At 38.9% G+C, this 17736-nt stretch overlaps 1 protein-coding gene and 1 long non-coding RNA gene across 3 annotated transcripts in view; one reads left to right on the forward strand and one right to left on the reverse strand.

Moving 5' to 3' along the window:
- LOC309484284 overlaps positions 1–17736 on the reverse strand; it is a 278513-nt gene that overhangs the window by 219063 nt on the left and 41714 nt on the right. The window lies entirely within an intron of this gene.
- nrsn1 (neurensin 1) lies at positions 1660–11735 on the forward strand. Of its 2 annotated transcripts, none has more exons than XM_082149603.1 (3): positions 1660–1769; positions 5158–5364; positions 9710–11735. In XM_082149603.1, the coding sequence occupies exons 2-3, from the start codon at positions 5167–5169 to the stop codon at positions 10106–10108; spliced, it is 597 nt and encodes a 198-aa protein (XP_082005729.1). In that variant the 5' UTR covers positions 1660–1769; positions 5158–5166; the 3' UTR covers positions 10109–11735. The 2 variants fall into 2 exon arrangements, with proteins under 2 accessions (XP_082005729.1, XP_082005730.1); XM_082149604.1 differs by having other exon boundaries at positions 1714–1759.

A 17736-nucleotide genomic window follows, 5' to 3' on the forward strand; every position in this document is an offset into this window, starting at 1 on the left:
CATTAAGAGCTTATGTGTCTCGCTCATCTGTCTTCAGACAGACGGAGCAGCTCTTTGTTTCGTTCAGCGGACGTTCCAAGGGACTAGCCACGTCGAAACAGAGCCTTTCCAGATGGATAGTTGACGCCATTGCGCTGGCGTACACTTCCAAGGGCATGCAGTGCCCGTTGGGTGTCAGAGCGCACTCCACGAGAAGCATGGCTTCATCGTGGGCCTGGTCAAGTGGGATTGCCTTGCAAGATATATGTATGACGGCAGGCTGGGCCTCCCCGTCTACATTTATAAGGTTTTATAACCTAGAGGTTCCCGCCTTACAGGCCAGGCTGTTGTCGGTCTAAATAAACCAGTACTGTCTGTTCTGATGCTATCGGTTCAGAATACTGAGTCCGCTGAGCACTGCTCGCTGAGCACTGTTCGCTGATCGACCATAAAATGCTTATGGGCAAATGAATAAGACCCACAATTTTCCATCAGTTCAGGCCGTACTCCGCCCTGTCTGTATGATGTAATTTGTATCTGAGGGACGCTGCTATATGTGGAAGAGCGCAGTTCCGCCCCTCCCTCTTCCCGGACTCCCTGTGAGTTCCCTTGGTGATTGTGCACTATATGAACCCCGGGCTTTCGCCCTTGGGTCTTTGGTGTCAGATCCCAGCACGCACGTTGTTTTACATTGGGTCCCCTAGCGTAAGATACTTATGCAGTACGAGAGACCTCTCGTAAGAGAACGTACTCGGTTACTAACGTAACCTCGGTTCTCTCTAGAAGAGGGAACGAGTACTGCGTATCTTGCCGTGCATGCACACGCTCTGGTTCGCTTCGGCGATGAAAAACCAGATATCAGCTGCCTGCGAGCCGGATTTATAGGCCTAAGCCACGCCCGTTTCGGCGGGACGTGACGCAGCGGGCGCGAAGCACCCTCATTGGGTCTGACGTCACGCTAGGCCTCGCTCGATAGGCTGCTGCAGTTGCCGCAGAACAGCCAATAGGCACGCGAGCCGTCTTGCCTATGTCTGTATGCTGCCGCAACGCGTTTTACAATAATACAAAATTAAGGATAATTTTTTGGCTTCAATATCTCGCGGAAAAGGGATTTTCCCCTAGCGTAAGATACTTACGCAGTACTCGTTCCCTCTTCTAGAGAGAACCGAGGTTACGTTAGTAACCGAGTACGTTTTATGATTTGTGACTTTGCTAATATATCAAATGTATCATCTCATTATTCATAATAGGTAGAGCTTTTTAAATATAATGCTGGGAAATAAAAGCATAACATGCAAATGTTTTATTAAACTATTTAATTTTTGATTGCATGACAAAAATAAAATGTGGCATTTTTCTAGCCTACCTTATAGGCTACCTTTTGATATAGGCCTACATATGAAAAAAATATGATATGTATTATGCAATTATGGTGCAATTACAAATTTGTAAAAGCTTAAAATGGGTTTAATCACAATGCAAAAAATAGCCAACCTAGTTCTTCTGGATATTTAATATGATTGAAGGGAATCACCTCCCCTTTAGTATAGTGATTATGATTTAGTATTCCGAGGAGTAACATATGAGTAAGGACAGATCAGCTTCTTTCACTTGATAAGGGATTTAAACCTCATTAAAAATGCATCACATACTTTTTCAGGTGACTCAGAGAAGCATCTGATCAGAATAGACTCCCACCTCTGTGGATTTAACGCATGCGCATTGCGTCACTGAGTCGTCGGCTGTGAAGAGTGAAGAGCAGCGATCGCGCTCCAGCCCGGTAATGACAGGTATATTTACTTTTATATTTTATGCGCAAAACACATATCTATCAAAGCCTCTCGAGGTCAGTTATACAGCTCTTATTGCAGATATCATCGTTGTTATGTCTGTCACGAAGGACACATTTGATGGGTAAGACTGTGACTGCTGGATTAATCTACTAATATCATCGAATGTGTAAAATGCTGTTTTGTGCTGTATTGTTGGATAAGAACGACACGTTTTTAAAAACATTCGTTGGTGCATCGGACATGCCAGCAGCTATTAATATATTTTCAGATTTCTAATGAGGGGATTGTCGCCTGTCGGGTACAGAGTGTCTCAGTTGTTCAGGAACATCAGATGACATGAAGAGCTTGGGATGACGTCGTCTTTGACGTTTTACTGCTCTTTCATCACAGGAAAACCTACAGCTTGCTTGACACAGATGCTCTCAAACCAAATTCAAAGACATTGACAAATTCGGGTCAATTATTATTTGTTACTGATAATAATATAATTTATAATGAATCAGATGTATGATATTAAGAAAGAATCCAGAAGGTATGCATTTTCATTTGAAGTATAGGCTATCATCCAGAGACGGTGGTTACAGTTGTTGTATCAAGAAGACTTGATCATGACATTTATGGAGCCCAACTAGATAGCAAATGTCTGTTTCTGGAAATGCATATCCCATTTATTTTCTCCATTGGGAATAGATTTTTTAAAAACAATATTATACTGTCAAAGGCAGAACTACTGCGAGCTACGAGGTTGTTCAGTGGTATTTGCTTTTGTTGAAGGCATCCGCCCACCTTATTTCATTTTTGTTATACATATATATATTCGTGCTCAACAGCAGAATTCCTTGTGAGAAACTACATTACTCATGATTCTGCAAAGAAATCTCCACCAATCAGATAATCAGGACAAGGAAATCAAAATAACACTTCACCTCCCTGACTTCAATTGAAGCCCTGCGAATGACGTAATTGAGTTGGTCTCCCTACGCTCCCGAAGTTCTTAAATATTTGTATGAATTTTTTTACAATAAATGTCAAAATATATTGTTTCTATATACATAATCAACATCTTTAAATCAATAGTTCTATATTTCTTCATTGTTTTAACCTCAATTGTCGTTCACAATGCTTCATGGGATTGTAGGTATTTCTTGTATTTATCTTTCTGTCTGATTTTCTAATATTTATGTCTTTGCTAAAAGTCAAAGTTTGTAATGTTGTGATTTATCTCGTAGCTAGTTGGTTTGGTTCATGGATTATAATGTTTAAACCAATATATGTATATATTTTTAAATCCCTATGGAACAAAAATGTATATAAAAAAAATTCAGAACCAACACCACTGAAAAAAGTGACAGGCACTGATGCTCTCTATAACCAAACGTTTTAGCTTATGTTGTTATAAAGTAATGGTGTTAAAATGTTACTGGCGATGGGTAAATTTGGCTTCATTTTCTGTATCTTTGCATGACGTGACTTTAATTACAAAATGGGCTTAAATATTCAAATGAAACAACTGATATTGTCAAAAGAGAGCTATGCTGAAGGGCAGCTGAGTCATTTCCTCATGGGTTTCAGCAGGTACACACTGAGTCGTGATTTAATTACAGCGCTCTGTTGGAAGCTAACTGCCTTATTTACCCTTGTGCTCCCATCACGCAAACCATCCTTTAAAAATGCTAATATCTGAACCTCAACAGAAATAACTCACACTGAAAACCATATGGTGTTTGAACACATCTAGCATATGACAGAAGATCAGAACTGTTTTTCTGCACACCAGTGTGACTGTCGGCATGAAACAGAAGTTGTGATAGTCTTTTCTTCCCTACTGTAACATAGCCTATATCCAAGTGAAACAGCTACTGGAACAACAACAACAACAAAAATAGAACAGGAAAAGATTTTGTCCATGAGGAATTGATTGAACGTTTGTGGTTTGCTATTGGTCGATCTCATGTGAGTGACAGGTTGCCCCGCCCATTATTAGTCAGTTATTTGTGTATTCATTAATTTACTTAAACTACATGGTCTTGTAATTAGAGATGCACCAATCTACTTGCCAGGGTCCGGAATTGGACGATTTTCCGCATGATCGGCCCGGACCGGTAACTGGCAGGTCAGTCTCACATCTTTCCGATTTCGAACCGGTCCGTTTTGTTGCCAGCAGCACAGGCAACAGCTGCGCGTTCTTTATGGATAGAAAAAGAGGAACTTCTGAACATGAACGAGGAAGTGTAGAGGAAAGAGCAAAACAAACACCGGTCACGAATTCAAAGTCTAAAACAAGAATTTTTTAAAGAAAAATTTCAGAGGATTTCGTTATAAGAGAAGAGGAGCTTGAGTTTGTTGCCCAGCCCTATTTGTTTGACCCTCTAGAATGCATCTAAGATGTTGTTGTAGGCTTACGCTACTACATCCTACGTCATACATCGCGTCAGGGGTTACTCTTTTGGCTCAGGTTGACTTGCGTCTACCGGAAGCTAGTTATTTCGTTTAAAAAGTTTTAAATATTGAATTTTTTTTATTACAAAAACCCATCGCTGCGCTTTAGAAGGCCTTTATTAACCCCCTGGAGCCGTATGGATATATTTTATGATGGATGGATGCACGTTTTTGGACTTCAAAATCAGGAGCGCCATTCACTACCATTATAAAGCTTGGAAGAACCAGGATATTTTTTTATATAAATCCGATTGTGTGTCTGAAAGAAGAAAGTCATATACACCTAGGATGGCTTTAGGGGGAATACATTTTTGGGTGAACTATCCCTTTAAAGTGACAGCAGTCTAATATTCCTGCTGCTGTCTGTCATGTTAATAAGAGAACAAAAGACAAAGAAAATCACTCTCTGCTCTTGAACTTTTGTAACTAATTGTAAGCATTACTCTTTACAATGAAGACTATCCAGTATTATTTTACATTTGATTACTTTAAATTATGTAGTATTTCTTACCTGAATGTACTGTATACCCACCTGAAAAACTTAAAGCCGGGTTTATTTCATATCTCTTTATTCTATTGCATTTATTTATGCTGTTGTTCGATTCGTTTTTTTTGTTAATTAGTACGGTCTTTCTTTTTTTTTTATGAAAATAACATTTAGCATGAAGAAAAGTAGATGTTTGTATATGCTGACAATTATAGTTCTTTGAAAGAAAATCGGAATCGGCAAAAATTGGTATTGGTACTGTAGGTCACACTTACAAAAAAAAAAACCTGAAATCGGAATCGGCCAAGAAAAGTGCAATCGGTGCATCTGTACTTGTAATTTGAAGGCTGTTTGTTGAGATTGATTATTTCCTGACTGTTAATTTCAGCAGAAAATGCATTTTATAAATGTCCATGTTGCATAACTAAATGACTGTGTTTCGTTTGTGTGTGTGTGCAGATGTGAAGGATGACTTCTTGCTCAGAGATCTGTGGGTCGGATTACGCTGAGCAGAGCCACGGTGCACTCAGCAGCGGTCACCAGGGTTACGGGGTGCGTTCCTACTTGCACCAGTTTTACGAGGAGTGCACCGCTTCCATCTGGGAGCGCGATGAAGATTTTCAGACACAGAGATCGCCTAATCGTTGGAGCTCTGTGCTCTGGAAGGTGAGTTTTTGTGAAGGCTGGCCATGTGCTATTTCTATGTAGCCAGACTGTCAGTATAAAATATGATTTACTTTGCAACTTATTCTGACCATGAACTGACACTTCCAGTCTATCTGACTGAAATGTAAAGCAACCAGTTTGTTACAGGGAAAAAAAAAACATTCAAACATTTAGACAGAAATGTCAGTTAATGAAACACAGAAGACATTAGCAGAATGTTTTGCCAATCACAAACTTGGTTCTTCCTCCAAAGCTCTCGCTGTATCAACCCAGTCTACCCCGACAGACAGATGTCATGTGAAGACAGACGATCAGATAAGGCTGGGCGAAATCAGTTTTAGCTTTCAACATTTATAAAAACAAGATCATTGAGATTAAACGATTATTGTGCCGCATTAAGTTTTGCAATGATGCTCTCATTTTGTGTTGTGTTCTAAATCCAGCACAGTGAGCAGTGAGCACACCCACTTCCTTTACAGCAATGCGCTTTCACCGCTTAATAAAAGCCTAAACACACTCTCTGCCAAGCTGTGGCATGTTCAGTTTAGCTCAAACCAAGATTATTTACTTGTATTTATTTTTATATTATTCAAGTTTAATGAATCCATGATGATGTTTTCAGTGTCAGTGAGTAGTTGTGTTTAATAATGGCGATCTCAATATTGACCAAAATAATCATGATTATCATACCTGCAAACTCGTTGCCTTTTGGCGAAATTTAGCTTTCTTACATAAAAAGGGGCCATTCACATGATTTGTGCAAATCTGAGCTTTTATTTGGGGGGAACATTAATGTTTATTTAGACTTTATTTAGAAATGTTAAGATGGCTTTTTCTTTTCTTCTTACCTCCATATGATGACTAATAAAGTAGTGCTTGTAAGCACAGCACTGCTTTGTGTACTGGGGTAACTAGGGTAGCTGCTGAATTTCAGTGAATTTGCAAATCTGCTGTTTTTATTCAAACCAATTATATATAACATACTTATAACATGTTAATTTATTAGGCTAAAATGTGAGGATTATCATTTTTGTAAAGTTGTTTAAATTGTAGTTCTTACAGTCATTTTGCAGTTAAGGATGTCATGTTACCACAAACTACTGCACATGTAGTTCTATTCTAATATAATAATTTCCAGAAACAATTTCAACTGCTGATTACTAGATTTGGTAACACTTTATTTTGACGGTCCCTTTTAAACATTCTGTTGACTATAAGTAACTTTGCAACTGCATGTCTGCTAACTCTCATTAGAGTATTAGTACAGTAGAATGTCTGCTTAATATCTGCTAACTCTTTATTGTGATGCTCCATTGCTCCCCCAACAGACATTCTACAGACTAGGGGTGTGAATCTTCACTGGTCTCACGATTCAATTAGATTATTACGATTATCACGTCAACGATTCGATTTGATTCGATATCACGATAATGTTGCATCCTCAATTTTACTGCACGTGGCTATATTTTCGTCAATGAATACAAGCAGTCAGATATATGAACTCCCTTTTTATTTTATCTGCTCTAAGAAAGTACACTTCTTGAATGAAGCAATCATCAAACAAAACTTAAGTCTGAACATAGCAGACAACAGGAGCATTTAGAACTAATAAACACTAGTAAATACTGAAAGCGCTTGAAACTGTCCAGTAGTGTACTTAAGTTACAGTTACTCTTACACACGCTCGCACACACGCTCATGCTGTAAATGTTAAAATAGTGGGTGCATTTTTTATTATTTGCTTTTTGTTTTGCCTCCCTCTGCCATTTTACGCTAGTAGCGCAAGAAGTGCGTATGTGACGAATGACGTCAGAGAAATGTCTGCAGACTATTATTGACTATGGTCTATTACTACATCGTTGCAAAATCGTCCACGTACGCATCGCGATGCTTCGTAGAAACAATTAATTTCAACACCACTACTTCAGACAATAAGTAACTTTGAAAGTACGTCAACTTATTCTAACCCTAACCCTACCAGTCTACTAATACTCTACTAACACTCTAATGAGAGTTAGTAGACATGTGCAACGCTACTTATGGTCAACATAATGTGTTAAAGGGACCTTTAAAATAAAGTGAAACCCAAGATTTTTTTTTAGAAAACAAATCCCCCTCCATGACCTTTTCAGCCGGTCCAAAGCAGCCTCATGATCAGATTAGAACTGCATTTATTGGTCACACTTTATATTAGGTGACCTTAACTACTATGTACTAACATTAAATACCCACAATAATATGTATTTACTGTGAAACTACAATTACATTATTTATTGCTAAAGAGTTTGTGTTATGGTTAAGTTTAGGAGTAAATGGGTTTTGGTTTGGATTAATGGGGTTAGAGTTAGGTTTTGAGGTAATGGTTGGGTCATTGTTAAAGTTAGCAGTGTAACTACAAATGTTAATTAAATGCAATTACTTTTTACGTACATGTTGGTGCATTGCAGTGGTGGCTGGTGAATAATTTTCTAGGTGGGGCTGTGGCATATCAAACAGTTTCAGCAAGCGTTGCAGGTTGCAGTATGATTTATTGCAAAACAGGCAAAGTTCAAGAACATCTCCTTGACCTTGACACCTGGTTCTTCATAAAATCAGCTATGATGAGTTAATTTACCAGTTTCAAATACATTTTGGATACCTCTATGACCGATTTAAACAAATGAAACAGAGGACAACTATGTACAAGAAAAATCTGTAACACTTTACAATGTTTCATTAGTTAACATTAGTAAACTACTTTAGTTAACATGAACTGAGAATGAACAAATACTCCTACAGCATGTATTAATGTTAGTTAATGTTAATTTCAACATTAATGCACTATGAAGTAACATGAACAAACAATGAACAACTGCATTTGTATTAACTAACATTAAATACCAATGTATTGTTCATTGTTAGTTCATGTTAGTTAATACATTATCAAATGTTAACAAATGAGGCCTTATTCTATAAAGTGTTACCAAAAAAATCAATGTGGTGAAAAAACCTGCATGTTGGTCTGGGCCCAGCTCTTTTACCTTTAGTTTTTCTGCCAAAGTTCTCTTCTCAAACGAACATTGGATTATAGATTACAGAGTTAGGTTTGATGACTGTGTCCGCCTTTGTCATGTAGTTAAAATTGCGCCAACAGATCAGTCTTGATTTTAGCAGTTATGGGCGATTGAATAAGTGCCCTTGTCGGATTAGATTTGAGGAAGCTGATTGGCAAAATTTTATGTCATATCTTGAATACGTTTATATCTTGAATCAGCAATTGGCTAAACTTCTACAAAGTCCCTCCTCCTGGGGGCTCGCCCCACAGCTGGAATTGAGATGTGCAGACGGGACATATGGAGAAAGTATATATTTTGATGATTAGATGATTTTCTACCATATCATATCATATCATATAAATATCAAATAATAATTTTGTGTGTTTGGTTCAGGGAGGGCGGCGCCCTATATAGGCAAGCCGCCACTGGTGCATTTGTAATTACATTTAAAGCAAATTGTATAACATTTTAAGTACATAGTAGTTAAAGGGATAGTTCACCCAAAAATGAAAATTAGTCCACGATTTACTCATGCTGAAGCCATCTTAAGTGTATATGACATTCTTCTTTCAGACGAATTCAATCTGAGTTATATAAAAAAATGTCCTGGCTCTTCCAAGCTTTATAATGGGAGTCAATGGGTGTATTTTTTTGGAAGTCACTTGATGATGTATGTGTATGACGTAGGATGTAGGAGTAGCGTAAGCTTTGACGCCTCTCGTGGTTCGACGAACGCGGGCTAGGCAACTGCGTTCGTCATTACGTTCTGCGTCAAGTTCAAGGGTTACTCTTTAGTCGACTTGCGTACGGCCGTCTGCCGGAAGCTAGTTATTTTAGTCAATAAAGTTTTAAATATGGATATTTTTCTTACATGAACACATCACTTCACTTCAGAAGACCTTTATTAATCCCCCAGAGCCGTTTCAAGCACTTTTATCATGGATGGATGCGCTTTGATGGACTTTCCAAAAAATATACCCATTGACTCCCATTATAAAGCTTGGAAGAGCCAGGACATTTTTTAATAAAACTCAGATTGAATTCGTCTGAAAGAAGAATGACACATACACCTACGATGGCTTCAGGGTGATTAAATCATGGGCTAATTTTCATTTTTGGGTGTACTATCCCTTTAAGGCCACCTAATATGAAGTGTGACCCCAGTTTCCTGCTAGTTCTGTGCAGTCATCAGACGGTCAGCTTGAGGTTGATTCATAAATGAACTTATGCAGCAGATGCCAGTACTGTCATCCTGTTAAAGTCACTGCTGTTGAATAGAGTAATTTGGTTGTTCTTTTACTCTTTGTCAGGTCTGTCTCGCGCTAGGAGCTCTGATTCTGGTAGCGGGGTTATCTGTGCTGCTGGTGGGCTACGCCACGCCGCCTCGACTCGAGGCATTCGGAGAAGATGAGCTGCTCTTCGTGGACGGACGCGCCGTGCGCTTTAACCGGGCACTGGATGCCTGTAAGCTGGCTGGAGCCGTGCTGTTCTGCGTGGGTGGTAGCGGGATGGCGGTGGGGCTACTTCTGGCTGCCTGCTCTCAGGGCAGTTCGAAGGAAGAGCTCCATCTGCAGCAGCGCTTCAAAGAGCGGCTTGCCGAGATCCAGGCCTCCGTTCAGCCCGTCACCCGCGCACCCACCCCGGGGGAGGGCAAGGTGCCCGTGACGCTCTCCAAGGTTCAGAGCGTCCAACCCGGGGCAGAAACCTGACCTCAGCCCTCACCGCAGTTAAACGTCAGCAAAACGAGATTACAATGGTTTCGTTCAAAACAACAGTTCCAGGAACAGTAGAGATAGATAACACTGCACTTTCTCCGGCGCAAATCATTCGTCTATATCGACCAAGAGTACAGAGAGTATTTGGTGTTTAACGTAAGCGTACCCCTGTAAATCATCATGCCACAAACGTGGTGCTCCTGAATAGACAAAACAGCACAAATATATTTGCGTGCTATGCTGATAACAACGGCTAGGAATCAGAACACCTTTAGGCAGCTGTTCCAAAGAGCAACATATTCTTCAGAGGCGTCTAAGCATGTGCATATTAATACCGAATAAGTAAGAATGGTTTCTCTATTACACTCAAATCTTGCAGTGATCCTCGCAGTTTTCGCTACTTCACAGCCTCTCGCTTTAATCACAATTTCCATTGTGATATATGAGATGGAGCTAGTCAGAGTCACTCATAAACAAGCAGAAAGAAGGCTGTGCGTGTTACTGGCTAATTTATCATCGCTGCCTTACTAACACTGTCAACGGAAACTACAATCATTTGTTATTGCTCATTCAAAAACCTTCACGTTGGTTCATTGCCAACACCTAAGGTGCAATTTTTCTCCAAATCACTCCAAGCGAACGCTTCATGCTGTATTGCTACAGTCAATCAATAGTTAGTTGACAGAACACAATGCGTTCCAGACAGCTGAAGCCACAATTTCGCATCATGCGGCAGCATCTCAATACCACGCATCCCTTCTACTCAAATACATCATTGCTTGCGATATCAAGGGGCGAAAATAGATTAACGTCAAGATACGCCTGTGGGATTATGTAATATCCTCTCATTGTGTAGCACATCATTCTTGCTTCAGCCTCTGTTTTCTCAAGAGGACATTAAGCGCCGTCTTTGTCTGTTGGTAATTACACTCATTGGAGCGGAGCCCATTAGGACTTTCCATGCGCTTCTGCTAATGTTCTGGAGAAAACGCCACTTTTTCTTTCTGTCTGGTTTTCTTTTGTGTGTTGCTGTTTGGATTCTTGGTAGCGTCACTGCTGTTGCAAAGTTTCATTTAATTGTTTGTGACACTCATTCCTAGAAACATGATTACTTTGTGCAGGTATTTCCTTTTTTTTTTTTATTGTCATATTATTCACTTTGATTAAACATTGTAAACTACTTTCAAGAAGGTTGAGAAGAATGAAAAACAGTAGCCGCTTCTGTGAGTCTAATCTTTTATTTACTGATTATTATGAATTATCGTTGAGCATATTGCATATGCATTCAGATATTTGAAAATGACAAGGCTTGCTAATGAACACATTAATCACAGGATATTTAACAATCTAATCTCTCAGACAGGCCTAAATCAAGTTGAAATATAACATTTATAATATAAGCTGCTTCAAGAATTGATACTTCTTGATTAAAATTACACTGTATGTGAAATTGTGACTTTGCAGAGGTGTGTAGATTACAATGCTGGTTATTATCTCAAACTATCAAAGCTTATTGTTTGGTTTGTGCCGTCTTCTATTTGGAAGGAGAAGGTATTGGAGCTGTTCTTACTCTTGGAACATGTCTTTTGCAGCAAACAGAATAAAAATAACTGTTTGTTACCGTCAATGTCTGTTTTTCTTGTTTGCTCTGAATTTGCACATTGAAATGATCATTGAAGAGATACCAACTAATCACAGTACATAAACTTCCCATCATTCATGTAATGCATTCATTAATTGCATAATACTGACTATCACTTATTGTCATAATGGTATAAAAAGTGTGGTCATGTTAGGTAAGTTTCAACATAGTTCTGCGTGCAAAAATTCCAGAATACATGTTTTCCTATTAAAATGACTAGATTCTAACATATTTTCCTGTACGAAATATATATATTTTTTTATAATTGTGGGTTTCAAACCTCAGATACAACTTATAAAACTTGTGTGCAAGCTGGTTGTCACATCTATAACCTTCAAGTGTCACCTTCCGATCGTTCTTTATGCCAGCAATAGTTTCCATACCTTTCCAAATTATATATTGCTTTCCACCAGCTCTCTCTCAATCTTCCCCTTAAAATGCTGCTTTGCTTTCATTATTTAAATTTTCCCTTCCTTTTTTTTTTTTATCCTGTAGAAATCTGGGAGGTTACCCTCCTTGGAATTCATACCTTTTCTTTGTTAACAACATCTTAAAGGGTTAGTTCACCCAAATATTAAAATTCTGTCATCATTTACTCACCCTCATGTCGTTTGAAACTTCCCGTTCTGTACTCTTCGCTACGCAACAACCAGCCTGACGCTTCAAAAAGTTCATAAAGAGATCGTAAAACTAATCCATATCAATTGAGCTTTTTAGTCCACATTTTCTGAAGAGACTCGATTGCTTTATGAACAGTTAGATTCAGTCAAATTAAATTTAGGCTTTTATCCACATATAAACATTGATAAGCGAACATAAACAGAAGCTCAACCAAACCTGGGCTGCGTTTCCCAAAAGCGTCGTAAGCCTAAGAAGATCGTAAAAACGATCGTACGACTGATCTTAATATTACGGTCTGTTTCCCAAAAACATCGTAGATCTACGAGTGCTCTGGAGTAATCGTAAATCCCCAAGTGCATTTGTACTTTATTGTACACTTTATTACTTTATTATTATTATTTTTGGTTAAATTAATGTATAAATGAAATAATTAAAAAGGTCAATAATTTTTATCAAAATTAAATGAATGAACAAAATAAATAAATAAAAGATGTAATATGCTTCAAAGACTGGAAAAAATAGGAAAAAATCTGACAATGACTTGCTGATATGCACAAAAACCAGCCATGTATTGGGCATTTCTTGGTTGGCCATCATGTGGTCCCATGCCATCTTTGTCCTCCTAGTCCTCCACCACCTCTTCATCTTCCTCCCTGTTAAGTAAGGACACTCTCATATGCCCTGACAACAACTACAAACATTCTCAAACTGCTGAGGTGTGTGGCTGCAGTCTGGACAACAGAAGATGGAGGCTGAGGCCTGGGAGGGTTGTTTGGAGGACTAGGAGATGTGTTGGGAGATGGCAGATGAAACTGATAGTTCCTCTGAGCATGAAGAACCTGACTCAGGCTCAGGTTTAGTTACCTCTACTCCTCCATGGATGTCAATACCACCACAAATGCCATCTGAAGCACTTGTGCCAAGTATTGACAAGGCCTTTTCTTCCTCTGCTGTGAGAAGGGGGGACTCATTGGGCCCACCACCTGTTTTATTACATTTTGTCCTCTGCAGAGCCCTTTTCCTTTCAGCAAGGCTGGCAAAGTCCTGTCACTTCCTGACCTCCTTCCCTCATCTTTTAATGCCACTAGTTGCAGTCAGTTTTCTAACAAAATCCCAGATTTTTAGTTTTTGTTTATTTGTATGACTTCCCTTAAAGAAACAAGCTTAACTAATCAGTAAGTAATATCAAATTTAGGAGATAGTTCCTTATTAGGTAATCAATAATTACTGAATGAGATTAGTCACACTCACAAATTATAAAGAACATTATGAGTGTGTGAGTGTGTCTGAGACGTAGTCATTATTTTTACTCTGAATATAGTCATAAAATGCATCACTAATTACTCAAGTGTTACCTTAATCACTATGCAGGAACCACTAGTGATGTGGACCATTATTTTAAAGTGAAAATTTTTCACTTTAAAATAATGATCTAGATCACTAGTAGTCCTTGAAGAGCGACTAGGTACTTGATTAATTAGTGATACATTTTTTGACCATGTTCTGAGTAAAAAAAAGACAAGCTGAAGTGTTAATGTAGTACTACTTATTAGTCCTGCATTACTTCCTACATAGTTACTTATTAATGACGGACCATTAATCTAAAGTATTACCCCCTCAACATATGAAGTCGTGGCCACGAGAAAAATATGTTGTTCCCTCAACATATGATCTTGAGGCCATTACTTTACATTGCGTGGCCACCACATAAGGATGTTGTTACCTCGACAAAATTATCTCGTGGCCACGACTTATCACAATCCCTCAAGTTAATATGACGTTGCCACGACAAAACTAAGTGAACTGAATGTCCAGAACTGAATATGAATGTCCAGAATTGCAGTATTCAGCAAGAATACCTGCTGAAAATAATGTTTGTATAGCTCCACCTCCTCTAAAATGACATTAATCTCCTCTTTAACAATTTTTTTTTGTTTTTTTGGTTCAGCCATTTTGCTGGTGTAGGTTTGATGCTTTGTAGATTATTGGCCTCGTAGAAAATGCACATCAGTTGAAGACAATTAGGTTAAACATGTCTAAATACAAGCGTGTGCTACAATTATGAGCCATTCTACAAGGTGACATTTCAGCACTTGACAAACGGACAGCGACTCTTAAGTAGAACTTAAAGCACAGCTGCGTGCGATCGTGCTAAGTGCATTTTTGTGAAACACACGTGAAATGAACACCAACGTTCGTAAAGTCGCTCGTAGAAAATCCTCGTAAGTGCTAAGATCCATTGGTATATGGAACACACAGCCCTGCTTGACACACGAAAACAAATCTCATTGGTTATGAGAAAAACCTGTCATCATTTTGTGTTCACACCCTCAAGATGTTCCAAACCTGTATGAATTTCTTCTGCTGAACACAAAAGAAGATATTTTGAAGAATGTCGGTAACCAAACAGTCAATGGAAGTCAATGGGGTCCATCAACTGTTTGGTTACCCATATTGTTCAAAATATCTTATTTTGTGTTCAGCAGAAGAAATAAATCCATGTATGTTTGGAACAGCTAAAGGGTGAGTAAACTATGACAGAATTAAAATTTTTGGGTGAACTATCCCTTTAATAAATGACTTGTGTTGCTAAACGTTATGCAATTAATTTTAAAAGTATATTGTATGATGGAGAAAATGTTGTATTACTGCTTATGTTTATATAAAGCTCTTTCTGGTTATGCTATGTTAGCCACTTGACATCATAGTGTTGTCTCCCATGCATGGTACAAAAATGTTATTGCATTAAATCAAGAAAACTAGAGATTCAAACAGTAAGACAAACTGTGTTGAGCTATATAATATAACAATGATTATTTTTCTGTCGATGAGGTATCCAAACAGTTGCTCACCTTTCTAATAAAACAACATATTAAAGTGTCTGTGGTGTTTTCATGGTTTCTACAAAAGTAAAACCAGAAATCGAGGGAAACACGGATATGATGTCACTGACAGGCAACGCAATGAGGAGGGACATTACAGTGGTTAAAATAGCTTATTTCTCTGGATTTAAACATTGTTAGAAACATTTGGGATAATGTAAGTACTCAAGTCAACAAACTATATAACACTGTGCTAGTGGGTTTTGGATATTTTAATGAAATCTTACATATTGTGCCTTTAAACTGTGTTCTCAGCAAGTTTGTTTCCTGTTGTGCTTTTGATCAGTTCAGTCGGGGAGAGCAACTGCGCAATCCGACACAGCTGCCTCGCTGGTGGGAGTTATTTGATATATGTCAGCATGACATTAGAGCAAGTCAGAAAACTGCTGCATCCGAAAACCTAGGCAGCTGACTTGTTGCCTCGCTGCCCTGTCAGGCAATGACTTGGCAAGCAGTATTTGTGCATGAAGATACCGCACGAAACTGATTTCAGACAGACTTCTCAGGCAGCGTCACGATTTAATGATCGATAACAAAACAGAGAGAGCTTTGGTGACAACAAATTGAATATTTAATTACTACAATTCTAACTTCTCGCTAGAAATGTCATCAGAAGTGGGAAAAGTTTATAAAAATGTACATCTTACACACAAAGTGACCACAAACTTTCAGACGCCATCTTTATTGTTTTAGCTCAACAGTCAGGGAATGGAAAGCACAAGATTGTGGGATATCAAAGGCAGCAAAGGATTCATCTATGCTGCCTTCAAAAATCAATCAGATGAAGGTATCTCAGGAGACAGGATGTGGCATGATCACTGGATTCGGACTTGTCTTGTTACCTTCCTACCTCCGTATCTTGCCTGCGGAGGGAGCCTTTTTCAGTTTTCGAACGCAGACCAATTTTCGAACCTGTATGCGTCTTTCGGTGATCACATGTGATTGGTTCTGTGCAGATTTTGCTCATCACAAACAAGCCTATTGAATCATTGGCTGCATCCGAAAACTGATAAATTCTGCCTTCGGAGGATGCATTCCAAGGCACGTCCGAATGCACTTCCGTTTCCGAAGTTTCACTTCCTGTCTCCTGATATACCTTTATCTGATAGATTTTTTAAGGCAGCATAGATGTATCCATCGCTGCCTTTGATATCCCACAATCCTCTGCTTTCCATTCTGTTAAAGTTGAGCTAGAAAAATAAAGATGGCATCTGAAAGTTGCGGCTGGTGGTTTGTGTGTAAATGTACTTTTTTGATAAACGTTTTCCACTTATGATGTCATTTCTAACAAGAAATGACTATTGTAGTCATTAAATATTCACTTAGTTTTCACTGAAGCTTGCTCTATTTTGTTGTAGATCATTAAACCGTTATGCTGCCTCAAAAGTCTGTCCGAAATCAGTTTCGTGAGGTACCTTCGCGCGCAAACGATGCCTGCAAAGTCATTGCCCCAGACAGCAACACAGTGTCGGCCTAGATCCGGCCCACATCTGGTACACGTGGATTCCACTCGGCCCAGATGTGGGCCGGATCTGGGCCGACACTTTGCAGCAAGGCAACAAGTCAGCTGCCTTAGTTTTCGGAAGCAGCCATTGACTCACCCTATTCAATCAAAAATGGCGAGTCATTGAATAAGGAAACATCGCTTTGTGTTGCTGAGAGATGCAACTTTTTTACTTTGTTTGAAACTATTTTTGATTGTCAGTTTAATTTCACAGCGGTGACAAACAGTGGTGAAGTTTAGGGCAAACACGGTCGTTGGCTGTTAGTGAAGGCAGTTCCGGGAGGCTTGAATGCTGCTGACCTGCTCTTCAGAGCGCTGTGATGGCAGTGACAAGGGAAGACAGGAAGTCAAGACAAGTTGCCAAAAGGGCACTTATCTAGTCAGACTCAGAGGCCAAAAGGGCAGGTGCTTGAGCACCACTCCCTCAAGATTTCAACGATTTAAGTAAACAAAACAAAATATAAGCAGGTATCGTATCAATTTCAGTATCAGCAGCGAGTGATCCTCACAATATGGCACAACTATCCCAGCAAGTGGCATGACATATCTTTACATTCTCTATTCTGAGGAACAAAGTCATGGATTGTGAGATATAAAGTCACAATTATGAGTTTATACTCTGCAATTGTGAGATAAAAAGTCACAATTATTATTAATATTTTTATTACATGGTGGAAACAAGCTTCCATAGTATGAAATATGTTATAGTGAGTGATGTCTCGCTGTTTTCCAGTGTGTGAGTGAGTCAGTGGGCTAGAAATAGATGCTAATTTCAGTGAGTCATGCTAAAGATCTCCTGCTGCTGTCTCTCAGATGAAGAGATGACTCACTCACACTGTTCACCTAAGCAGCATAAATGCAGCACCATCTACAAGAATTCTTGTCAGCTGTATGTGTGTGTCTGTGGAAGGTATCGCATATGTTGAGATGATTGTTATGATTTAGCCTTGGTCAACAAACAAGTCAATATAAT

Source organism: Leuciscus leuciscus (assembly GCF_965113295.1).
Source record: "Leuciscus leuciscus genome assembly, chromosome: 20".
NCBI lineage: Eukaryota > Metazoa > Chordata > Actinopteri > Cypriniformes > Leuciscidae > Leuciscus > Leuciscus leuciscus.